This window comes from Vulpes lagopus, chromosome X, assembly GCF_018345385.1.
Source record: "Vulpes lagopus strain Blue_001 chromosome X, ASM1834538v1, whole genome shotgun sequence".
Taxonomy (NCBI): Eukaryota; Metazoa; Chordata; class Mammalia; order Carnivora; family Canidae; genus Vulpes; species Vulpes lagopus.
In genome coordinates this window covers 121,239,243-121,263,758 of record NC_054848.1, presented here as the reverse complement: position 1 = coordinate 121,263,758, position 24,516 = coordinate 121,239,243, and the positions used below count along the sequence as shown (strand labels likewise).

Here is a 24,516-nt window from a genome sequence, read left to right as displayed (position 1 = left end):
GGAGCTGGAGGGGGATCTAGGAATGGAGAGTGGCAGCTCGAGGGGCTCCCTTCCCGGGACCTCCCCGCCCCTGGCTCCGGGCTCCCTGCGCCCCCGGAGCGTCGTTAGGGTGGGCTGAACTCGAGGCCCGCGCGCCCTACCGGACCGGGTGGCCAGGATGGGAGGGATTCGGGGAGACACCCCGGGGACTCGGGAATCTTGTCCCTGGGTGAGGGGGCGCGCAAACACCCCGCGACCAGGGCGCGGCCGGGGACTGCGTTGCGTGGAGTCGCCCACCGCTCGCCACCGCCCTCGAGGGCCGGGGGAGGCCCGGGGGAGGCCCGGGGGATGTCTCCCCACCGCCCAGCCCCGCGCCCCGGGGGCACCCCAGGCCCGTGATTGCTGCCCGGAGCCAAGACTGCGGCGCGGACGCTGCCAGGCCGGGGACTCCGGGGCCGCGGGCGCAGGTCCGGGGGGACCTGGCGGCGGGGGTCGCACCGAGCTCCCGCGGGGGGCCACAGGCGAGTCCCGGGCCGCGCGCGGCTCAGCAGCCGGGGTCCGCAGCCGGGGTCCGCGGGGACGAGGGGCGAGGGCGCGGCGGGGCGGGGCGGGCGGCGGGGGAGGTGATCTCACTCCCTCCTCCCCCGCCTCCCCTGCGCTCCCCTCCCCCTCCCCGGCGCGCACGCCCGCCCCGCCCCGCCGCCGCTGCCGCCGCAGCATCGGCATCGCAGACGCGCTCGGGCAGCGGGTCCGAGGCCGGCGTGCGCGGAGGCTGGGCGGGCGGCCCGAGCGGCAGCCGCAGCGCAGGTAAGCGGGCCAGGCCTGCCCTCGCGCCCCGGCTGCGGCTGCGACGCCCCCGGCCCCGCGCTCGGCCCTGCCCGGGGTGGCTGCCCACACTTGCGGGCGGGGTGGCCGGAGCCCCACCCAGGCCGGGCACCGGGCTCCGGGCCCCGCGGACGGGAGCCGGGCGGGGGAAGGAGACCGGGGGCCGGAGCCCGACAGGTGAGGGGTACCTGGGCGACGCCCAGAAGGCCGACCGGGAGAGGGACGCCACGCGGGGAGCCAGGCAGGGCCTGTGCGGGCAGGTGGGGGCTGAAGTTGGCACGTCCCTGCGGGTGTGCGCGGGGGTGAGGAAGGGAGCGCGGTGGGGACCGGTGACCCCCCGTCGGCCGCCGTGGGGTGTGGCCCTGGGCGTGGCTGCCCCTCTTCCCCAGTCCGGGGCTCCGTTGGGCTGAGGATCCTGCCGCCGGCGTCGTGGGGGTGGCCCGGGCCGCCCCTGCCGTGGGGGAGGGGTGGGGACGGGGCTGGGCGCTGCCCGACCCTCCGCCCCAAGGCAGGGTGGAGGGGGAAGGGGGGCTTTGTTCTCCTCCTCCTCCGTTCCAAACCCCGGCCCCGGACTCCCCGGGGCTCCCCCGCACGCCTGCTCCGGGACCGGGGTCCCCTGCGGAGGCGCAGGGTGTGTCTGGAGCCTTAATTCCTGAAAGGCTCTCGTGGCCAAGAAAGGGTGCGCTGCGTGAGGTCAGCCTGGGCGCCCGTGGGTGTGCGGCAGTGCACAGGGGTGCAGAAGGTGGGTCGGTGGAGGCGAGGCAGGGAGGGTCTCAGTGGCTCCGGGCCAGGCTGCGGGAGGCGAGCTGCCCAGGGCGCTGTCCCTGCCCGCTGCGCTCCTTCCCCGAGCGGGTCCCCGAGCCGGTCTCCGTGCATTCCCGCCGGGAGGGGCCTGTAATTCAGCTTTCCCCCTCCTCAGGGCAGACTTTTGGGATCTCTTGGTTGGCAAGGGTTGCACAGAGCACCTAGTACAACCTGCTGCCCCCTACAGGGATCTGGAGCCCCGCTCATCCCTGCCGGTCTTAGGAGGCAGCCCCGGGGCCATCTGCCAGCCCCAAGGAGTTGGAGGCCTGACACCCCCTCCAAGTAGGTGCCCCGCTTCCAGTTAACTCCACCCAACAACGGGCAGGGGCTTCTGGGCAGCCCAGTGTCATCTCTGCTGACTCACGTGGCCCTGACAGTGAATAAGCCAGTCAGCCTTTCTTCTCATGAACGGCTGCCCAGCATCATCTTTCTTGTCTCTTATGGGGCGACTGGGGCACAGCCCTGTCTGGGGCCTCTCACTCCTGACCAGCTCCTTGCTGCAGGTGGTGGCACTCAGTCTGGCCCAGCCTCCCTCCTGGCACCGCACCCGTGCAGCACCCACACATGCACCCATGGGCTCCCCAGCCTTCAGGGGCTCTCGGCTAGCTGTGGCCACAAGGCAAGTTGGGGTCAGGGCTGAGACCCGGAAGGTCCTCCGGCTCCTCGTCCTTTCTCTTTGCTGCATTCTGGTCTCCCCCTTTCCCATCATACCTGTGTCTGCGTGGTACCCTTCAAATATACGGAAAAGAACAAAAGAAATTAAGGATTGCTGGCGATCTGATCGCCGCTCAGCACACGCCAGCCTCAGTCTCCCCGGTTTGCTACCGCCCGCTCCCCAGAGGCTCCTCCCCCAGTGCCCAGCCTCCAGCCCCCCCTGCAGAGCCCCGAGTGGGTGCACAGCGCCCCGAGGCGGCCGGCTCCCCTTTCTGCACACCGATGAGCCCCTCCCTGCCCAGGAGCTCCGGGCGGAGCGGGCGGCCCTCGGCTGGGCAGCTGCTCACTGCCAAGCGCCCACTTGGGCCGGGCTCCGTGCTACCGATGGGAAAGCCGGGCACAGACCACGCCGACACCGTCTTTGTCCTCAGAGGGAATGAATTGGTTTTCTTTTTTCCTTTGTGACTCTGAAGGGAAGAGGGAGGCAAGGAGTGATGGAGGGCCCGGTCCGAGGTCTCCTCCGGCGGGTGGGGCGTGGGCTCCTCTCCCAGTGGCCTCGTCCTGCGGCCGTGGAGGGTGGCTTCCGTGGCACGCACTTGGGCAGAACCGGCTGGGGAGCATGGACGAGGCGACCCACGTGCCATACCTGCCATTCCCCAGCCCAGTGACTTGGGGCCCCGGTCCCTTCCCTGCTTGGTCTCAGCCCTCTTGGCTGCACAGGAGGGCGCGGACTCGTCCATCTCCAGGGTTCCTTCCGAGGCAGCCTCTGTGCCACTCTAAATGGCCGCAGCTGTAAGAACGTCTCGGGGCACTCTTGCGGCCAGCGAGGGCTGCGTGGCCTCGCCGAGGGGCCCAGCCAGGCCATGCCAGTCGTGGCCCACCGTGCCAGGCCAGCCGCCAGGAGAGCCAGGGCAAAGGTGACGGAAGCTTTTCCTGGACCCCCTTCTTGAGCAAAAGATTAAACAGTTCTGGGGCGAGGGGGATGGGTTTGTAGGGTTGTCCTGGGCTTGGCGGGGAGGCGGTAGGGGAGAATAGAGTAGAGACGGGGGTCCTGTGCAGAGGTGGGCCGAGACGGGCATCTCGGCCAGCCACCCTGCTCTGCAGGCTCCCCTCTGCAGGTGTGAGGTGGGGAGATGACAAGCCGAGTGCAGTCCCAGGGGCCCCGCCCCAGCCTGTGATTCAGACAATGGGGCACGCAGGGGGTCTGATCCTTCCCTTTAGGGTCCCAAGCAGGCGGCTGCCTTTCCCTGCCTGCTCCTCCCTCGAGCTTTGGGTCCCTGGGTGGGGCCCCCACCGGGATGGGCCTTCAGCAGGCCCTGCCCTCCAGTCTTTCACCCTCGGGCTTGCTCCCACCCGACCCGGCCCATCCTGAACGCTTCCCTTCTGCTTCCCCTGCCCCCCACTGCTCTCTCCGGGCCAGCCACCCAGCTCTAATGCGCTCCCCCCACCAAGGTGTCGCCTTTCTCCCGCTCAGTTGAGTTTCTCGGAGGGGAGTGCACTACTTCCCTCCTCCCCTCCCCCTGCCTCTGCCTGCCCCACCCCTCCCCGCTGGTGCCCTGGGCTCTGTCTCAGTCTCTTCGCTTCCCCCTTTTGTCTATCTCCTCTCTCTGCTCCTCCCCTGCCCCACTTGCAGTCACCCTGAGCTTGGCCCCAGCTCTGAGCCTCGGCCCCAGGGAGACAGCGCTGCAGTCCCCAGCACTCCTCCAGTGGGCTCCAGGCCTTTGGGTTGGGCTCAGACCGCCTGTAGGGGCCTCATCTGACCTGGACGGTGGGCAGGAGGCGCCTGCTGGCCACCGGCCAGAGGACTGGGGGACAGGCAGTTAGCAAGGCCAGTCTGCCTTCCCCCCACATATCAACAGGATCTTTGTGGCTCCTGAAGGCTGTGGTGTGTTGGGGGGGGGTCCCTCTGCAGGGGAAGGGTCTAGACCCCTGGCCTTTCTGGAAGCTTTTCTTTGTCCAATGCCCCAGCACGCCGGGCCTCAGGAGCTTGCCCGGGCCCCTTCATGTTCTCCCCAGGTCAGGAAACCTCGGAGGGAGCACCCAGCCGCTGTCCCGCCTCTCACCAGCCCATGCCAACCTCTGGCCCTAAACCCGCCAGGGATGGCTTTGTCAGCCTTGGATTGGGTGGAGCAGGAGGGGACAGCGGCCTGGGCTTTGTGTGTTCAGTCAAGGGTGCCTTGTGAGCCTGTCCATCTTGATGTCACTCTGCCCGAGGAGCTGGACGGGAGAAGATGTGTCCCAGGAGCCCCTCCCTCAGCTCGCCAGTCCAGAGCATTTGGAGCCGGGCCGATTGGGAGGGGGCAGCCAGGCTGGACGTTTGCATGGGGGTGGTGTTGGGCCCGGGTGTGTGCGTAGCTTCCAGTAGTCTTCTTTGCATGTGTGGGGATCGTATATCTGGTTGCACGTGCGCATCTGTGTGTGTTCGTGAGGGAGCATGGGCACACGCGTCCTTCTGGGCCCGAATGGGTCCCCTCAGATGCCCCATGGGTTTGTGCTGGGAAGGGGCGGGGCGGATGGCGGTGGCAGCAGAGGCTGGCATGCCTCGACGCACGACACACATGATATGGGGCTTCCCGTTGTGGAGGGGGGGCGCCCTCTGACCCCTCCCCCGGCCTCCTGCGTTCATGCCTTAGGAATGCTGAGGCCCTGGAGACAACAGAGGCTTCATTGTCCACCCCAGGCTTCCTGTGCCCCCTCTGCTCTTTAGCCCTTTGGGAGCGGGAGCCCTGAGGGGCTGGAGGGGCCTGGCAGTCTCTGAGCCATTTTTAGGCACCCCCTCCCCGCCTCCTCCCCGCTCCTTGGGCCAGGTGTCCCAGGACTGGCAGATCTGAGCAGCAGCCTGGGGCTCCTTGCCTCCCTTCTTTGCCTGGCACCTTCCCTGCACCGCTGCCCGCTCTGCTGCCTTCTCGTCCCTCGGGTTCCACAGGCCGGCCCTGCCAGCCCACAGCAGTGGCACGTACGCCGGGCCCCTAGCAGGGCCCCCAAAGCCCCCTCTAGTGGCAGGTTCACTTCTTAGGTGTGTGTGGGGCTATTCTGGTCTCGTTCTTAGCCCGCTTGTCAGAGCTGAAGGGAAGGCTGGGGGGGGGCAAGGGGGGGCAGCTTTTAGGCCGCAGGCATCAGTTTCCCCAACTGCGCATGGGAAACTTGGCTGTAGCCCTGGCATTCTCGGGGTCTGGGAGGCTGGAGTCTTGGCCCCTGCTCCACTGGGCCTCAGTTTCCCCTTCTGCACGGCTGTCCCCAGGCCTAACAGGGAAAGGAATGTGCCTTCTCTTGGATGGCGTCCTCGGAGGGGGGGGGGTCGTGTAAATCCCAGGGCCTAGCCATGGGATGGTTTCTGCTCTGTGCTGAGGCGTGATATGGGTCACATCCTACTTCCACGTGGCCTCCTCCCAAGATTTCCCTCCCTGCCCCCCGCATTTGCCTGCCATCTGCCTAGCAAATAAGCCCTTCCCTAGGGGGCAGGACGGCTTGGAGGCTCGGAGGCCATCCTCGTCCAGGCCCCCCCGGGAACACAAGCAGGTACACATGTTGGGATGCCCAGTGCCTGAGAGGTGAGCTGACCCCCCGCCCGCCCCCGCCAGTGGTGTTTGGTGGCTCTGGGAACCTCCACCCTCTCTCGAAGCTCAGCCCTGGCGACCATGACCTTTCTCTGAGCCTCAGTTTTGTCATCTGTAAAATTGGGATCAGGATAGCACCTCCTTCCCCGGGGGGATTCGAAGGATTCATTGCGTGACGTATGTAAAAGTGCGTAGAAGAGTCCCTGGTGTGTGGTAAGTGGTATCCGCGAATTTATTTAATAAAATAGGGCACCTGACTGAGACACGCGTGAGGGGGTGGAGGAAACCTGTCCGGCCGCGGCCCTGAGCTCCCCCCCCACTGGAGACTGTCTCTCTTCCCTGCTCTCCCTTGAAGGGTTAACCTCTGTCCCACCCCTTCCTCATCCTTTAAGGAGAATGGTCCATTACAGGTGAGCTGCTGTTGCCTTGGAGACTGCAGCCTTGAGGGGGCTGAGGGCTCACTCTGGGGAGCGCCTTGGGGAGGGGCGAGGCAGGGGGGACCACAAGGACAAGGTGGCAATCCTTTAAGACTCCCAGGCCCCCAGGTACGCGTGGGGGCGCCCACTCAGCAGCCTCCTTTATGTATCATCTAAATAAGCCATTAGGCTGCGGCAGGCAGGCAGGCTTTCCTCTGGCTGCCAGTGGAGGGAGTTGGGCTCCATCTCCATGGAAACCCGCCAGCCACAGCCTGGGGGGGAGGGCGAGGAGGAGCCTTAAAGGAACACGGTGTACGGGGTGCAGGTGACACCCACGCCCTCTCGCACACGCCCACAGGCTCCCAGGCCCCCCGCAGCCCTGCTCAGGAGCCGGCGCGGGGACCATCCCGTCCCTGCACGCAGCCGTTCCCCAGGCCCAGGCCGCGCGGACCCGGTGCGCGCTCTCGGAGCATCTCATGCACCTGGCACCCTGAGCCCCCAGCCCTGCCCCTGCTCGGGCCTCGCGGCCTGGGGACACTGCCCTTCTCAGCAGACCCTGGGCTGGAGGGCCCTCTCGCCACGTGTCCCTGGAGCAGGTGCATTTTTATCAGATGGAAGGGGCAGAGAGGACGGGACAGTCAGAGAGGACAGGAGGCCCGAGGAGAGGACTCCCCAGGGGACCCGACCGATGGCCAGGATCCAGCCAGGGTGTGGCAAGGGGCGGAGCTCCCGTGGAGTCCGGAGCTCCACGGGCTCCAGTGGACCCCAGTCTGCCTGGGTGCCTGCCACACCCTTTCTTCCTGCCTGCGCAGGGGGGCCCTGGGGAGGGGTTCCCGGCTGGACCCCCTCCTGAGCAGCCTGCCTTTGTGCGTCCCCCCTGCCCAGGGTGCAGGCGTGCACGCAGACAGTCGCCGTTGGGCCTGCGCGGGCACTCTGCCCTGGCAGAAATCTTGGAAGGACCCCACTGGGATCCTCTGAGTGCTTCTCCCTCCCTACTGCGGGGGTCCCCGCCTCCTCTGGGACTCACTCATCTTGCCCACGACCGTCTCCTAGCCCCAGTGCCACAAGTGGCCAGGGACCTGCTGCTCTGTTGTCGTGGGCTTTGTCTCTGTGGCCCTGGCTCAGCAGCATCTCTGCCATTTGTCTGTTCGTCCAGCCTGAGCTGCAAGCCCATGAAGCCCCCATTCTCAGGCCCATCTCCCTCCTCGTCCTCTGTCCCTTGCCTGGCACACCCCCCAAGGCACAGGGATGCCCAGGGAGGCAGCACTCGGCCCCATGCACATGCGCACACACACCACTCACCCTTCTTGGTCTTTGGACCATTTCCCATCTGGGCTCTCTGCAGCCGTCTCTCACCCTTTGTACCCCCTTTTCTCCCCCCCCCCACCCCTTCCCCAGGGCCAGTCTCTGTTGCTGGATTTCTCCATCTTGGCTACTGTGGTGGTGGTCCAGCATCCTTTGTCTCCCATTCCCTGTCCTCCCTCCCCCAGCCCCACTTCTCAGCCTCTCCTGCTCCCTCCTGCCTCTTTCTCACCCTGTCTGTCACCCTTCAGTCTTCCCCAGCCCGGCCCCACCCCTCGCAGACACGGCCTTGGCTCCATCTGTACACCAGCTTGTGGAACACTCTCTTTGCCTCCGTGCCCCTGGAGGTGCTGATGGGGGTTGGGGGGCCTGCTGAGCTGACAACCTGAGCTGCTTGCTCCGTAATTGCCTGAGGAATGATGAGAGATCAGAGATCCAGCAGCAGTGGGAGTGGAGGAGGCAACCCCCTCCCAGCTGTCAGGGGCCTCAACCTTCTGGCTCCCGCCTGTCTGCGTGCCTGGGCCAGTGGCAAGCGGGATGGCAAATGCCAGGAGACTGTGGCGCGTTGGGACAGGGCGGAGCATGGGGACCAGGGGCTCGGAAGTATTGTATTGATCCTGCATATGCACCCACAGTATGTATGCCGAGCCCCATTCTGGGAGCCTGGATTTTGAGGACAAAGAGGAGCCACAGTGATCGTCATTCCTGCGAAGGGAACACTCAGGTCTCCTCCAAGCAGGAAGGCCCTTCTTTGAGCTTCCCTTCCCTGGTTTCTCTCCCCTCCCCCTCCTCAGACTAGAGTGCTCAGAGCTCCCAAGGTTGTTGTTTGATCGCCTGCCCTCTGATCTGAGTCTCCTACTGTTTCCTACAGGCCTTGAAGTGGAGGCCAAGGCTGCCTGGGGCCCACCCTGCTTGTACTGGCTTTGTGGGGGGAAGGTGGGGGCAGAACAGGTCTGCTGTTGCTCCACCCTTCTGGGCCCCAGCTCAGTTCTTGCAAGTTGGGAATTGGCCATGTGTTCACCACTCCCTGCCCTCCCAAGTCATTCTCTTGGCCTTCAGCCCATCCATGTTGGCCTATCCTGGCGCTTCTCCCCCTGGCCCTCCAGCTCTGGATGTGGGAAAGCTCCAAGCTGACTGCTCTTCACCACCATCCATCTTCCCTACCTACTCCCTAGGCAGTCTGTTGAATCACCACCCTTATTGGGTCACCTTACACAAGACCAATTCATGGCTCCTGGTTGCCTCCTGACCAAGTCTAGATGCCTTAGCATGGCATTCCAGGCCTGCCTACCCGCTTCTTAAGGTATTTGCTGGGCACAATGAAGCTGTCCAATACGGTCTTGGGGAGGGCATCCGGACCCCAGCTCCAGCCTCAAGCTCTCTTGACAGACCAGAGACCAGCAACCTACTTTTACAACCCTCTTGCACTTTCTCTGTTTATCTCTTTCTCACACCACTTCCTGTTTGGAGTCAGAGTCAGCTGTGTGCTTGGGAGTGTGTTTCCTCTTCTAGTAGTTAGCAGAGAAATCCCCCTTCCCTGGGCCTCCAGTCTTTGGGGCTTCTTGCATACAGGTGGATGTGGGTGTGGCAGTGTCCTTGGGCTTGGGTGGACATATCTTGCAGCTGAGTCCTGAAAACTCAGAAAAAGACCTGGGCCTGCCAGACACTTGGGAGGTTACAGAAACACTGACCCAGAGCTCCCCTGATCCCTGCCCTGACCCTGGCTTGCAGCTTCTGGAAGGAGAGAAGCCACAGTCACTTTTCTTGCCCCCCAGGGGCCTGAGGGACAGAGAGGTGCTTTCCTGTTTTTTTTTTTTTTGAGAGGTGCTTTTTTAAAAAGATTTTATTGATTTATTCATGAGAGAGACAGAGAGAGAGAGGCAGAGACACAGGCAGAGGGAGAAGCAGGCTCCATGCAAGGAGCCTGATGTGGGACTTGATCCCGGGTCTCCAGGATCACGCCCTGGGCTAAAGGCGGTGCTAAACCTCTCGAGCCACCTGGGCTGCCCCTGAGAGGTGTTTTCCTACTTCTCTTTGTCCTGCCAGTTCTTGACCTCAGGCTTCCTTCCCCCTTCTTTCATTTCCTCAAACTGCTCTGTGAAATGCCACCTTCCTGGGCTCCTTTCTTCCCTTCCTTGTCCCCACTTCCCAAGATCCCACTGCCCCCCACCAGCTTTTTAGCCCTGAACAGCACCCAGAGATCAGTTGGCTCTGAAACCCAGAGCAACGGGACCGAGAAGAGTTCTCTACTTACATGTGCAACCGCGCTTGTGTGCACACACAGAGATGGCAAATGTGAGGGTTCATCCCCCCACACATGAGAAGACACACATGCTCCTGTGTGCACACACAGCTATCTAGACGCATGCATTGATTCTCCCACATACCCACTTGTGAGTGCACTACCTCTCGGAGAAGACATACACAAATGTGCTCCTGCACACACACACACAGCTGCATAAATACACATGTGCGTATTTGGCTACGTGCCCATCCACATCCACACTCATGCAGAGTGGCCTGTGGCATGCCCAGGGGAGCTGATTGGGGCAACAAGTTGATGCTGGAGAGGCAGCTGTTGCGGAAGGCACAGACAGGAGAAAGGGAATGGAAGAGCACCTGGAGGCCTAGCCAGCGCTAAGACTCTTCTAGGTTTCTCCCTCCAAAGTGCGGGGGAGGGAGAGGTGGGGGAACCGGCCAGCTGGGGGCGGGGCGGGGGGCGGGGCCAGGAGCCCGGGCTCGCCCAGATGTTAGTCACTAAAGTCGTCCGTTCTCTCCTCTCTCCTCCCCCACCTTTCCTTTCCCTCTTCCCTCTTCCAGCGCCCCCACCCCCGGTTCCCGCCCCAAGCCGCCCACCGGCCCCCTTCTCTCCGGCCGGAGCCTGAGCCGAGCCCGGCCGGCTGTGCCGTGCCGAGCCGCCGGCGCCCCCGGGAAGATGGCCGTGTCGCTGCGGTACTTGTGGCCTCTCCTTCTCTGCAGCCCCTGCCTGCTCATCCAGATCCCCGACGAATGTGAGTAGCTCGAGGGAGCCTTCACACCTCCCTTCGCCGCCGCGCTGGCCTCCTCGTTATCATCTGCCTCCTCGCCTCTGCTGGCTCCCACTGTCCTGGGCACGGACTGGGCGCATGGTCCCCGGGCCCCCGGAGAGGGGGGCGGCGGGCGCGCGGCGCGTCAGCACCACGGACAGGGGACGGGCGGTTTCAGGACCACGGACAGCGGGCTCGGCGCGCCCGGGCCCGCCCTCCCCCACCTGGCGCCGCGTGGGGGCGGCGGGAGGTGGGGGGCGCCCCGGGTCCCCGCTGGCTTGTGAAGAGGCCTGCGTTCAAGTTTCGCCCTCCTGACGCGGGTAATCCCGTCTCGGGCCTTCGGTAGCCCTGTCTGTGAAGGGAGATGGGACAAAACTCCCCGTACAAAGGCCCAGCCACTTTCTGGATCCTTAGGATTCGGTGGGGCCGAAGGGTGGGACTGCTGGAACCCTTCATTTGTGGAGTGTGTAAGTGGGTAAGTGTGTGGAGGTTGCGGAGTATGGCTGGAGGCTTGTGAGAAAACATGAGTGTTTGCGTGTGCTTGTGAGTCACACAGACTGTGTATTTTGTGTGTGTGGACGTGGGTGGTTGTGATTGACTAAATATGGATTTTCTTGAGTGTGACTTCGATTTCCTATATGCGTAAGTTTGTGAGTCGCTATAACTGTTACTTATTGTACTTACTGGTCAGGTGTGTGAAGGTCTGCAGGTATTTCACTGTTAGCATTTGATCATCCTAGTAGCTGCATGTGACTTGGGGTCACGTGTGAGTACCCGTTTGCGTGTGGGGTGTGTGTTACTGTGATGATGTTTATCCTGTGCCTGCTCCTTAGTAGTTTGAGTCCTTTCTCCCTCACCTTGCCACCTTTGTCTCTTGAGTCTGGACCTGGAGCAGGCCAATGTCACCGAGAGATGAGCTGGGGGCTGGCAGTGGGGAGGACTGTCTCTGTCTGTGCCAGGAATGGGACAGGGGCCGAGGGAGATGGGCTTGGAAGGTGCCTGGCTTTGGGGGAAGGCAACCGAGGGTGTGGAGGAGGTGGAGAGGGAGCGACAGGACAAAGAGTGGGGATGTCCCCTTCCATACGCACATGGAGATCCACGAAGTCATGCCTATGCAGACTCCCATTACAGATGCACGCAGATGCACGTGTGGGTAGACACAGAGAAGCCACCTGTATCCAACCAGGCACAGATGTACAGAAGGAGCAGAGACCCTCAGAGGATGCATAGGCAGCACACACACACACACACACACACAGAGTCACACACAGGCGAGGGGTTTACACACAAAAGAGCAGAGCCATCCACACAGACGGAGGCAGGTGTGCAATACTGAATGCAAGCACGCGCGCACATAGCCTTCAGATGTACTGTGGCAAGACACACCCGTGTACAAACACGCTGGGAGGCAAACATACCGCATGCAGTACACCCAGGAGCATTCACTTGTCTGCCTGGAGTCCCACTTTTGCACAGTCACACACATGTACTCGTCCTCCTTCCCCTTTGTCTCCTCTTGGTTGCTTTTCAGGCCTGACCCTGGGCACCAGTCTGGCCTGCCCTGCTACCTCGCCGCAGGCTGGGCCATCTGGCCCGGTGTGTCTGCGTGTACAGGGCAGGGAGGATTTGGAGAAAGGGAGGAGTGAGGAGAGAGAAGGAGGCTGCCCTGGGCACTGGCCGGCGCTTTTGACTGACCCCAGTGCAATATGATGGGTGGCCTGGTGCCTCCCTGTTGGAATCTGTCCTCCAGCTAGAGCTGTCTCCCTCCCTGCCCCTCCAGGCCCCTTTGTCTCTTTTCCTGCTTCCTCCACCCAGGCGATTTCCCCCATCCCGTTCCCCATCCCAGTCACTATCTCTTGCTCTTGGGCTGCCTGTACTGGCCCCTCCCCAGCTCAGGGCTCCCGCTGCAGTGTCCCCAGGAAGCCGCCTCCTCTCTCCTGGGGGCCCTTAGTGGAGGTCGCTCTGCAGAGACAAAGCGCACTAGTGCCTCCCCGCCTCCTCTCCCGTCCTCACAGCCGCCCCGGCCCCGGCCGAGTCCTGGGGCAGGGAGGCAGCAGCTCTGGCCTCCGTTCCGGGGAGCTCGGTGGCAGGTAGGCGGGGAGGAAGGAAGGGGAGAAAGGGGGCTGGCGTCAGCCCTGCGGGCGACGGAAAGTCGGAGGCAGCCGGGCCTTTGGGAGGCTTCGGGGGGAGGGGCAGCCGGCTCGGAGGGCTGGGCCTGGGTAATTGAAAACACTGAGCTGTGCTAATTGGATTAGGAGGGAAGTGGGCTGCAGCAGGGGAGGGTGCCCTGCTGCTGGGCTGCCTGCCCCCCCCAGGCACCCTAGGTGGAAGCGGGGTCAGTTCCAAAGGCCTTGCAGGGTGGGGTGTGGGGGGGATTCAAGGGCCGGTCCAAAGGGCAGCCTCATAAGAGGCACAGGTGTCTCCAGTCTTGGCTCCCTGTGGGCATTACCCACCCGGAGACCAGCCATCAGGCTGCGGCCCGTCCTCTGGGCGGAGGTCCTCTGGGCCTCCGCCCGCCACAGCTCCAGCCTGGCATGGAGCCCCCACGTTGGGGGATCCCTCCCTCCCTGTCCGCAGGGGGCCTGCGGGGAGCTCAGGCCCCCTGGGGCCTAGTGTCAGCATTTCTCTCCGCTCTCTCCCTTGCTGCCTGGACTTCTTAGATGAAGGATACCGCGGTAAGTTGGGGCCGGGTGGGTGGGAGTGCTTCGCAGAAGGCCAGGGAAAGAGGGGTGCAGCGGGCCCCCTCTCCCCATGAGCCCTGTGCCCGGTGCGGGTCGCCCGTCGTTTCTGGCTCTTGGCTCCCTGTCCGGGCTCCCTGACCCGTGGGCCATCTTTGCTCTGTCTCCGCCCTGGCCGGGGTTTTCTTGCTCCCTCTCCTGTCCTCTGCTCCCCTCTCTCCCTGTGACTCCCCGCTTTCTGTCTCTGGCTTCGTCTCTCTCTCAGGTGTCTCTCCTTGTACTTCTTGCTCCTGGTTCTCCCTGTTGCGTCTCTCTCTACCTGTGCACCGTGTCCCCATCTCTCCCTCCGTTCGAGGCCCAGCCTGGTTCTTCGCACACACACCCCCCCTTAGCCTCGGGGCCTCTAGGGGTTTCAAGCCCTGCTTCCCTCGCGGTGGGACAGGGGTCGCGGCCGTGAAGCCAGCCAGACACCATCCTTACCACGTGTCTGCCTATCCTGTCCCCAGTGATGGAGCCACCTGTCATCACGGAACAGTCCCCACGGCGCCTGGTCGTCTTCCCCACAGATGACATCAGCCTCAAGTGTGAGGCCAGTGGCAAACCGGAAGTACAGTGAGTGACCTTCACCTTCCGAGCCCTGGCATTGGCTGCTGAGCTCGGCGTCTAAGTGCTCATGCCCCCCCGGGCCACCAACTTCTGCGCCCAGGCGTCCCCCAGCCCCGCGCTCTCTCGCTCATCACCCTTGGTCCTTGCCCTGGCCTGTTCCAGCCCCGTCCTGGGGTCCAGCGCCTTGGGCCTCTGAGCCCTTTTCTGCCCGCAGGTTCCGCTGGACTCGGGATGGCGTCCACTTCAAACCCAAGGAAGAACTGGGTGTGACCGTGCACCAGGCGCCACATTCTGGCTCCTTCACCATCACGGGCAACAACAGCAACTTTGCCCAGAGGTTCCAGGGCACCTACCGCTGCTTTGCCAGCAATAAGCTGGGCACGGCCATGTCCCATGAGATCCAGCTCATGGCCGAGGGTGCGAGGCGCTGCAGGGGCCTGGGAGGGCCCGGGGCACATGAGAGGGTCCCCGACAGGTCTCAGGGAGCCCTGCACCCCCAGCTGGTGGCTGAGTGTGGGGAGGAGACTGGGTGCCCTGCCAGCCCAGCCACCTTCCTCCTTTGCTCCCCAGCGGTGGCCCCCTCCCGCGCTTTGTCCCTTTCTCCACTGTCTTCTTGGTCACCTCTAGCTCCCCTTCTGTCGCCGCTTCTTCCTCTGGCCTTTGCCCCGTCTTGGCCTCGGGGCCTGCCTCGTCCCTCCCTGTGTCTGTCTGAGTCACTGCCTGGGCTTGGCCTCCCATCCCCTCTGCGCCTCTGCAGTCCCGTCTCCTCCCCGTCTCCGGTCATGTCCACCTCCCCCATCACTCCGTGGCCTCTTTCCTCCGCTCTCCCTCCTCCCTGCTGCCCCGTCTCCACCTCCAGCCTGGCCCCCTTCTCCCTCCTCGCCGCTCTGCAGCTCTGTCTTTATCTGCGCCGCGCTCTCCCTGGGGTTTTCCCTCTGCATCCCATCCTCCCTGAGCTTTCTGCCTCCCGAGCATGCTCCTCTCTCCTCTCCACCCCTCTGGTTACCTTGGGAACTGTTGCCATGGTTTCCGTGTCAGGATGATGGAAGGGTCTGTGACTCCCACATCCTTCCCCGGCTCCCCTCCCCCATCACCACACCACAGCCTCCCCCCCACCCCCGCCCATGCTAGGCCTCTGGGTGGGAGCTGAGAATTGTGAAGGGTTAACCCTTCGCAGCCATCTGGTCCCCTGCCCAGCCTCTGCTCTGCACGCAGCCGGCCTCAGCCTTGAGCCCAGAAGGCCCCCCCAGAGCGTCTGCCTCCGGATGCGGGGACTCCCTCAGCCGCTCTCCCTCCGCCTCTCCCCGGGCCCCGCCCCGCCCCGCCCCGGAGGAGAGTTGGGACCCAGTGCCAGCTTCCCTGTCCCTTCTAGGTGCCCCCAAGTGGCCGAAGGAGACGGTGAAGCCCGTGGAGGTGGAGGAAGGGGAGTCGGTCATTTTGCCTTGCCACCCACCACCCAGCGCAGAGCCGCTGCGCATCTACTGGATGAATAGCAGTGGGTGCCCGCCAGGGGCCGCCGACGGGGCGGAGGTGTCGGGGGTAGACTTTCCCGGATGGGGCCTGACCCTCGCCTCCTTGCCCCCTGCCCGCCCCACAGAGATCTTGCACATCAAACAGGATGAGCGGGTGACAATGGGCCAGAACGGCAATCTCTACTTCGCCAACGTGCTCACCTCGGACAACCACTCAGACTACATCTGCCATGCCCACTTTCCTGGCACCCGGACCATCATCCAGAAGGAACCCATTGACCTCCGGGTCAAGGCCAGTGAGTCCCAAAGACTCATGCACCTCCCCCCCCTTCTCTCTCTCCCCCCCCCCCCCAGGCACCATCCACCCCAAAGATCAAATGACCTCAGTCTTCCTCCCAGGCCAGATGGCGCCCTCCCTTGAGCAGAGGAGGGGACACAGGCCCCAGGGCCTCACAGGGGAGTTCCCTGCTTGGTAACTTCGACCAGAGAGAGCGACCGTGAGAGAGCGTGGGCCACGCCACCCACTCCCTTTCTCCCCGCAGCCAACAGCATGATCGACAGGAAGCCTCGCCTGCTCTTCCCCACCAACTCCAGCAGCCACCTGGTAGCCTTGCAGGGGCAGCCACTGGTCCTGGAGTGCATCGCTGAGGGCTTGTGAGTCGGGGTGCCCCGGGTGGGGGGGGGGCAGACCCTGGGGCCGGTGTCGCGGGACCGAGCTGAGCAGCCTTGTGCTCTCCCGCCTGGCCTTCCTCCACGTCGGCCCCCCGCAGCCCCACACCCAGCATCAAGTGGCTGCGCCCCAGTGGCCCCATGCCAGCGGACCGAGTCACCTACCAGAACCACAACAAGACCCTGCAGCTGCTGAACGTGGCAGAGGAGGACGACGGCGAGTACCGGTGCCTGGCCGAGAACTCGCTGGGCAGCGACCGGCACACCTACTACGTCACGGTGGAGGGTACGCTGCCTCCGCTGGGTGGCACGGGCTCCCAGAGTGGCCTCGGGCGACAGCCGTCCGCGACGCCCACTGTCCCGGGGCTGGGTGGGCGCAGGGGCTGGGGCTGGGGGAGCGCTGGCTCAGGGCAGCGCTCCTGCCCCCGCAGCTGCCCCCTACTGGCTGCACAAGCCCCAGAGCCATCTGTATGGCCCCGGAGAGACTGCCCGCCTGGACTGCCAAGTGCAGGGGAGGCCCCAACCCGAGGTCACCTGGAGGATCAACGGGATTCCTGTGGAGGGTGAGTGGGGTCCCAGGCAGGGGCAGGGACTACGGGAGCCCCCGGGGGGGGCACGGCGAGGAGGGGCCTCAGCGTGCCTCACTGCTCTGCCCTGCCCCCCCCCTGCCACCCGCTGCCCCCGCAGAGCTGGCCAAGGACCAGAAGTACCGGATCCAGCGTGGGGCCCTGATCCTGAGCAACGTCCAGCCCAGCGACACGATGGTGACGCAGTGCGAGGCCCGCAACCGGCACGGGCTCCTGCTGGCCAATGCCTACATCTATGTCGTTCGTGAGTAACCCATCTGTCTGTCTGTCCGTCCTGCAGCCCACCCGGCGAGGCCACCGGACTGACTCAGCCCGCGGCTGCTTTGTCTACCGTGGCTGCCTCTCGCCGCACCGCGGCCCTTCGCCCAAATCTCGCCCGCTGTCCTCAGCAGTGCGGGGTGGGGGGTGGGGGGTGCACACCATTTACAGATGAAAAGGTGGCTTCAGAGAGTGCTCTGGCCACCACATGGCCCGGATGTGCCGAGGCCGGCCTGGTGGCTCCTCTCCCGGAGATGGGCCAGGAGGGCCTTCAGGAACAGGTGGACGGTCACTGGGGCATCAAGTAATCGGGAAAACCTGGGTGCTTGGGGTGGGAGGCGTATCTGAAGCATGTCAGAGGGCAGAGGGAAACCAGATGGGCAGGGCTCTTGGGGACCCGAGGATGCCCAGAGCGCGCCTGGGAGAGGCCGGCCTGAGCCCTGCGCCTGGCCTGAGTCCTGCCCTGTCCTCTGTAACTGCTTCTCCCCCAGAGCTTCCGGCCAAGATCCTGACCCCTGACAACGAGACGTACATGGCGGTCGAGGGCAGCACAGCCTATCTTATGTGCAAGGCCTTTGGAGCTCCTGTGCCCAGTGTCCAGTGGTGAGTGACCCCTCCCCGAAAGGGGCACCTCCAAGTCATCCGGCCTCCCGGGGAGCTGAGGCGTGGGGCGACCAGCCGGATGGGGTCTGAGCCGGGCCTGCCCTGCCCACACTAGGCTCGACAAGGAAGGGAAGACCGTGCTACAGGATGAACGCTTCTTCCCCTACACCAACGGGACCCTGGGCATCCGGGACCTCCAGGCCAATGACACTGGCCACTACTTTTGCCAGGCTGCCAACGACCAGAACAACGTGACCATTGTGGCTAACCTGCAGGTCAAAGGTCAGGTGATACCCCCCCCATGTGATCGGCAACCCCTCCGGGAGGGAGGGTTAAGGCCTCTGGAGGACACAGGAGTGACCCTCCCTTTCCATCATTGTCCTCAGATGCCACTCAGATCACACAGGGGCCACAGAGTGCAATCGAGAAAAAAGGCTCAAAAGTGACTTTCACGTGCCAGGCCTCCTTTGACCCTTCCTTGCAGCACAGCATCACCTGGCGAGGGGACGGTCGAAACCTCCAGGAGTTTGGGGACAGTGACAAGTGCGGGCCTGGTGGAAGGGGGCAGAGTGGGGAAAGTGGGATGTCCAGGCCTCCTGGCCTCATCCACGGGGGAGCACCCCTGCTTTGAGCAGGGACGGTCTGGAAAGAGAGGGAGGGGAGGGGAGGGGTGGCAGCAGAACAAACGGGCAAGCATGCCCCCCCCGGCAGGTACTTCATAGAGGACGGGCGCCTGGTCATCCACAGCGTGGACTACAGTGACCAGGGCAACTACAGCTGCGTGGCCGGCACCGAGCTGGACATGGTGGAGGGCAGGGCGGAGCTGCTGGTGGTGGGTGAGTCCCGGGACCAGTGGCATGGGGGGCACGGGGCCCTCTTGAGCTGGGGAGTGGGTTGCTCAGCCAGCGTGTGGGCCGGGGAACCCACCCTCCGTGACCCTCAGGGAGCCCCGGGCCGGTGCCTCATCTGGAGCTGTCCGATCGCCACCTGCTGAAGCAGAGCCAGGTGCGCCTGTCCTGGAGACCCGCCGAGGACCACAACGCCCCCATCGAGAGTAAGAGGCCCGAGCACGGTGCCCCCCACCTCCCTACGGCCGCCCCTGCTAGCCTTCCTCCTCCTGGGGCCTCCCTCCTCCCACGACCACGGCCCGGGACTGGCCACCTCACTGGGGCACGCGCCTGTGTTTGGGGCGCACAGTTCCTCGCGGGACTCTGGGAATGCCTTCCGCGGGGAGAGCCGGACTCATACCCCCATCGAGCCCTCCCCCACGTGCCACCCGCCCAATCGCCGGTTCCCTTCTTGGCAGAGTATGACATTGAATTTGAAGACAAGGAGATGGCGCCTGAGAAATGGTACAGTTTGGGCAAGGTGCCCGGGAACCAGACCTCCACCACCCTCAAGCTGTCGCCCTACGTCCACTACACCTTTAGAGTGACGGCCATCAACAAATACGGCCCCGGGGAGCCCAGCCCAGCCTCTGAGACTGTGGTCACACCCGAGGCAGGTGAGCCACGTGGGGCACAAGGGGAAGAGATGACTGAGCCCCTCTGCTTCTAGGCTCCCAGCGGGAGCTGGGAGGCAGGGTTCCCCCAGAGCTGCTGGCCCTTGACTTCCAGGCCATTCCTTCCTCCGTCCTTGGCCTTCACAGCCTCGGCAGGAGCCCACAGCTTTGATGTGTTAACACATTACTTTCCAGCCCCAGAGAAGAACCCTGTGGACGTGAAGGGGGAAGGGAACGAGACCAGCAACATGGTCATCACTTGGAAGGTGAGGGGCCCCGGGCCGAGCATGCCCCGGGACATCAGGCCAGGATCCAGGCGTTGGCTGCTCCCCGCAGCTGTGCTGGGGACCAGAGGATGACAGGACATGAGGCTGGGCTTGGGAGCGGGCCAGAGAGGGGGTGCTCCTGGCCAACCAGTTCTTCTTCCGCCCACCCCCCTCTAGCCGCTTAGGTGGATGGACTGGAATGCCCCCCAGGTTCAGTACCGCGTCCAATGGCGCCCTCAGGGGACACGGGGTGCCTGGCAGGAACAGATCGTGAGCGACCCCCTCCTGGTCGTGTCCAACACCTCCACCTTCGTGCCTTATGAGATCAAAGTCCAGGCCGTCAACAGCCAGGGCAAGGGCCCTGAGCCCCAGATCACCATCGGCTACTCTGGGGAAGATTGTGAGTATTGGGGTGGCCCACGGCCCTCCCTCCGCGCCGGGGCTCTTGGTAGAGCACTTCCCAGGAGTCAGGACAGTTTCTTCTATAACCAAGTGCCCTCGTGAAAGTACAGAGGTTAGCGTTGACACCCCGTGGTTATGTAGCGGGCAGCCGATGTGCCAACCGCGTCCGTGGGGATCCAGCCCAGGATCCCCCTCAAGTCTGGTCGTCCAGCTCCTTTCCTTTCCTTGCATCTGGAACACTACCCCATACTAATTTTGATCGCCTGGCCGAGATCCTTTCTCCCTTGCAACCAATAAACCGTCTGCGAGGAGAGACCCTGACCCCAAGCACATGCCCTGCTCACCAAACTGCCTGCCCCGCACTCGGCATCCACATCCATCTTCCTCCTGCGAGAGGGTTGTGGGCTGGCCTCCGGCTGCCGCAGACCGACGTGCATGTCACCGGCTGTTTCCAGACCCGCAGGCAAGCCCTGAGATGGAAGGCATCAAGATCCTCAATTCGAGCGCCGTGCTGGTCCGGTGGTGGCCTGTGGACCCAGCCCAGGTCAAGGGCCACCTCCGAGGATACAACGTAAGGAAGCGTTCAAGGCGTGGTGGTGGGGGATCCCCAGGGTGAGGTGTGAGGCCGCCAGGAGTAGCAGGATTTGGGGTGGGCCTGTGCCGCCTGTGAACTGCTCTCCCAGGAGTCCTCGGGGTGTGAGGGAGGGGTCCCCACGGAGGGCAATGGGAGGCCCGCACCGAGGTGTGCAGTGCCGGACGCCTTCCGCCCCTGTGGAGTCTCCTGTCCCCCACCCCCCACAGGTGACGTACTGGTGGGAGGGCAGTCAGAGGAGGCACAGCAAAAGGCATGTCCACAGAGGCCACGTGGTGGTGGCCGCCAACACCACCAGCGCCGTCCTGGGGGGCCTGAGGCCCTACAGCTCCTACCGTCTGGAGTTGCGGGCCTTCAATGGCCGAGGACTGGGGCCCGCCAGCGAGATGACCTTCAGCACCCCGGAAGGAGGTGAGCCGTGGGCCCCCTGCCCCTGCGCCCGCCCTCCCCCACCGCAGGGCAGGCCCGGGCAAGGCCCCCACCCGTGTCTGTGCCCCACAGTGCCGGGCCACCCTGAGGCGCTGCACCTGGAGTGCCAGTCGGATACCAGCCTGCTGCTGCACTGGCAGCCCCCGCTCAGCCACAACGGCGTGCTCACCGGCTACGTGCTCTCCTACCACCCCCGTACGTGGGTCGCGGGCCCCGACTCGAGCCCCCGCTGGCCTGACGGGTGCAGGGGAGCTGGGCGGGTGCGCAGAGCCCAAAGGCCCACTCCCCGCCTCTCCTCGCAGTGGACGACGGGGACAAGGAGCAGCTGTCCTTTGACCTTCCGGACCCCGAGCTGCGGACACACAACCTGACCAATCTGAGCCCCCACCTGCGCTACCGCTTCCAGCTGCAGGCCACCACCAAGGAGGGCCCCGGGGAGGCCATCGTGCGCGAGGGAGGCACCATGGCCTTGTCCGGTGAGCCGCGGGGCCCGGGGCGGGGGGGGGCGGCCCCGCACGGCCTCGGGGTCCCACAACCTCTTCTCGCTCCCCAGGGACCCCAGATTTTGGCAACATCTCGGCCATGGCTGGCGAGAACTACAGCGTGGTCTCCTGGGTCCCCAAGGAGGGCCAGTGCAACTTCGGCTTCCAGATCTGGTTCAAAGCCCTGGGGGGTGAGCTCGCAGGGGCCCCGGGGGGGGCGGGGCGCTGCACGGCCGACCTGCTTACCCCTGCCGCCCGCGCCCCCGCAGACGAGAAGATGGGCCCTCACCTGCCGCCGCAGTACGTCAGCTACAACCAGAGCTCCTACACGCAGTGGGACCTGCAGCCCGACACCGACTATGAGATCCACCTGCTCAAGGAGCGGGTGCTGCTGAAGATGGCCGTGAAGACCAACGGCACCGGTGAGGCTCGGCAGCGCAGGGGGGCGGGCGCCGGGGCCCAGGCCGGAGCAGGCCCGGCCCTAAGTGGCCCCTATCGGATCCTTCCGTTCTAACTGCTTCCAGAGTAGTCATCTTCGCCAAAGGTCCTGCCCCCCCCCCCCGCCCAGAGGGTCCCCCCAGGTGTCACTTTCATTTTTTTTTAAGATTTTATTTTTTTATTCATGAGAGAGAGAGGCAGGCAGAGACCCAGGCAGAGGGAGAAGCAAGCCCCATGCAGGGAGCCCGATGTGGGACTCGATCCCGGGTCCCCAGGATCACGCCCTGGGCCGAAGGTGGAGCCAAAATGCTGAGCCCCTCAGGGACCCCCCAGGTGTCCCTTTCAAGCCTGCTTCACCCCCAGGTCATCGCGGCCACCCCCCGGCCCCGGCTGTCTGCGGGCTGGCCCTCCCCGCCCTGCCAGTCCCCAGGGCCAGAGGCCTGAGAGCGCGTGTGTCCCCGGCCCCCGCTCAGGGCCTTGCTCCCCGACCTCCCGCAGGCCGCGTGAGGCTCCCACCCGCCGGCTTTGCCACGGAGGGCTGGTTCATCGGCTTCATCAGCGCCATCATCCTCTTGCTCCTCATCCTGCTCATCCTCTGCTTTATCAAGCGCAGCAAAGGGGGCAAATACTCAGGTAACCCCTGGGCTGGGGCTTGGGCGAGGGAGGTGGAGCTACAAGCCCTCCTGGGTCCCCCCGCCTCTGGCAGGGTGGCGCGGGCGTGTGGGGGCGGGCGGGGCCCGACGGGGCTTCTGAGCCAGGCAGCAGCAGGTGGCACCGAGGCCCGTGCGGGGTGAGTGCTGCGCCTTGAAGGCTTCCCGGGTGCGGAGGGCACTCAGAGGACAGAGGGGGCGCCTCCCCCGTGTCTCTAAGCTGGGGATGGGGCCCAGTGTCCGGAGTCAGGCGGGGTGAGAGACAAAGCGGGGCCCTCTGTGTCTCCAGTGAAGGATAAGGAGGACACCCAGGTGGACTCCGAGGCCCGGCCGATGAAGGACGAGACCTTCGGCGAGTACAGGTGAGCTGGGGGTGAGAGCACGTGCCGCCCGGCCGCCCCGCACCCCCTCACTTTTATGTCTGACCCTGTCTCTCTTTCTTCTTTGTGCTGCTGGGTGTTGTCAGGTCCCTGGAGAGGTAAGACCAGGGTGGTGGGAAGATCCTGTCAGAGCCTGATGGCAGGGACCCTCCTGCGGGTGCCTGGGAGTGCCACTGGGCCCTGCTTGCTGGGGCTCGGGGCTCCCCCAGCCTTCTGGCCTGGCAGCGCCCTGTTTCAGGGAGAAGCCAGCATGCTCCACCTGGTCCCCACACTGACACCCCATTTCTGGGCCTGCCTGTCACCTTCCCAGCTCCACGCTTCCGCGGGCTGGGCAAGGGGTGACAGCTGGACCAGGGCCCCTGTCTGGCTCACCTACAGGCTGAGCGCCCACTTGCTTCCTCACGGTCCCCGGGATCCTGGGGTGGGTGTCAAGGGGGGAACTGGTTCCCCAGTGCGTTCAGAGCAAATGAAAGGCAGGTGGAACCCGGGCCCCAGCCTCCTCCCTCCAGCCAGCACGCGCCAGCTCCCGCCGGGCTGCACCGGGCAGCCTCCCACTCCCTCCTGCCCTCTGCCCCTGCAGTGACAATGAGGAGAAGGCCTTTGGCAGCAGCCAGCCGTCCCTCAATGGGGACATCAAGCCCCTGGGCAGTGACGACAGCCTGGCCGACTATGGGGGCAGCGTGGATGTGCAGTTCAACGAGGACGGCTCCTTCATCGGCCAGTACAGCGGCAAGAAGGAGAAGGAGGCGGCAGGCGGCAACGACAGCTCAGGGGCCGCCTCCCCCATCAACCCTGCCGGGGCCCTAGAGTAGTGGCTCCAGGCAAGGCCAGGCAGGGCCAAGGCCAGGGCCAGGCTACGGGGGGTCCGAGGCCGAGACCTCCAAGCCCAGCACCTGCGCTCACCTTGGGACTGAGGCTCCGTCCATTCTCTGTACCAGGCCCGGGCCCCGGCCTCCGGCCCTGGGCCTGGGGGAGGCTTGAAGTTGGGGGCAGAGGAGAGGAACTCGCTGCCTCCAAACCCCTTCTGACTCCCTGGTCCCCACTTTATTGCCAAAACCCAGCTGCACCCCTTCTTGGGCACGCACTGCTTTGTTCCAGCTTGGGGGCCGATCGCCCACACAGGAGCCTTCGGGGGCCGCCTCGTCAGCCTTTGAGCCGCGGTTGGGCCGAGAGGACGTAGGGGTGGCCGCTCCGCGGACGGCCCGGCCGGGACTGGGGATGGGACTGGGCGCCCCACCATCTGCTCCAGCCAGGTCGGGAGCTGGGCGAGCTGGCCGCGGCTGCAAAGGAGGCCATCTGGAGAGCCCAGGGTCCCCACCTGCCGGTGCCTCGGTCGCCGGCACCTTGCCCCCCTGCGCCCCGCCCCGCGGCCGGCTTCCAGGAGCTCCATACACACGCTGCCTTCGGTGCCCACCAGACAACATCCAAGTGGCCTCCGGCACCGCCAGGGGGTGGGGGGCAGGCACATCTCCCCGCTGCCCCGGCCACCGCCCGCAGCCCAGGACCCTCCAGCCGCCCCCCCGCCGGCCCGAGTAGTGCCCTCCCTCGCCCCCCTGCCCCTCAACCTCGGGAATGTAAATACACCGTGACTTTGAAAGTGTGTGCTCTTGCCTTTCCCCATATGCCGCTAGTGTGTAGGCAGATGTCTGAGTCTCTAGGTGGTTTCTAGGTTTTATAGCAATTAGCTTTGATGATCCCATCCTAGGAAAAATAAAAACAGACGCGGAAAAAAAAAAAAAGAAAAAGGAAGAAGGAAAGATTGGTCTCCCAGCTCCGCTGCGCTCCTGCCTGGCAGCCAAGGTCTCCCTGTTTGCCTTTGCTTGGTCTGTTGATGAGCCCTTTACAAAAAACAAAAACAAAAAAAAAAAAAACAAAAGAAATATATATATATGTACATAAATATCAGAATTATGACAGGCAAATAAAAACCTGCGAATGAA

General features: G+C 64.5%; 1 protein-coding gene across 6 annotated transcripts; it reads left to right on the top strand.

Moving 5' to 3' along the window:
- On the top strand, nt 1-24,516 carry L1CAM (L1 cell adhesion molecule). 6 transcript variants are annotated; one of them, XM_041741395.1, is made up of 30 exons: nt 14-109; nt 8,713-8,840; nt 10,358-10,548; nt 13,224-13,238; nt 13,748-13,853; nt 14,062-14,264; nt 15,220-15,342; nt 15,445-15,615; nt 15,862-15,973; nt 16,090-16,274; nt 16,420-16,551; nt 16,676-16,819; nt 17,325-17,436; nt 17,552-17,718; nt 17,823-17,979; nt 18,148-18,272; nt 18,380-18,490; nt 18,743-18,940; nt 19,133-19,203; nt 19,381-19,603; nt 20,061-20,176; nt 20,407-20,608; nt 20,699-20,821; nt 20,929-21,102; nt 21,180-21,299; nt 21,378-21,530; nt 22,045-22,179; nt 22,486-22,558; nt 22,663-22,674; nt 23,157-24,516. In XM_041741395.1, exons 3-30 carry the CDS (start codon nt 10,473-10,475, stop codon nt 23,386-23,388), a joined length of 3,771 nt encoding a protein of 1,256 aa, XP_041597329.1. In that variant the 5' UTR covers nt 14-109; nt 8,713-8,840; nt 10,358-10,472; the 3' UTR covers nt 23,389-24,516. The 6 variants fall into 6 exon arrangements, with proteins under 6 accessions (XP_041597324.1, XP_041597327.1, XP_041597326.1 ...); XM_041741396.1 differs by lacking the exon at nt 14-109 and adding an exon at nt 709-786; XM_041741390.1 differs by lacking the exon at nt 8,713-8,840 and having other exon boundaries at nt 1-786.

Coding starts and splice junctions, on each gene's coding strand:
- L1CAM (XM_041741390.1), top strand. CDS start 158: ATGGGAGGGATTCGGGGAGACACCCCGGGGACTCGGGAATCTTGTCCC. Junction 16,552..16,675: donor CAACGGGATTCCTGTGGAGG/GTGAGTGGGGTC, acceptor CTGCCCCCGCAG/AGCTGGCCAAGGACCAGAAG. Junction 17,437..17,551: donor CCTGTGCCCAGTGTCCAGTG/GTGAGTGACCCC, acceptor TGCCCACACTAG/GCTCGACAAGGAAGGGAAGA.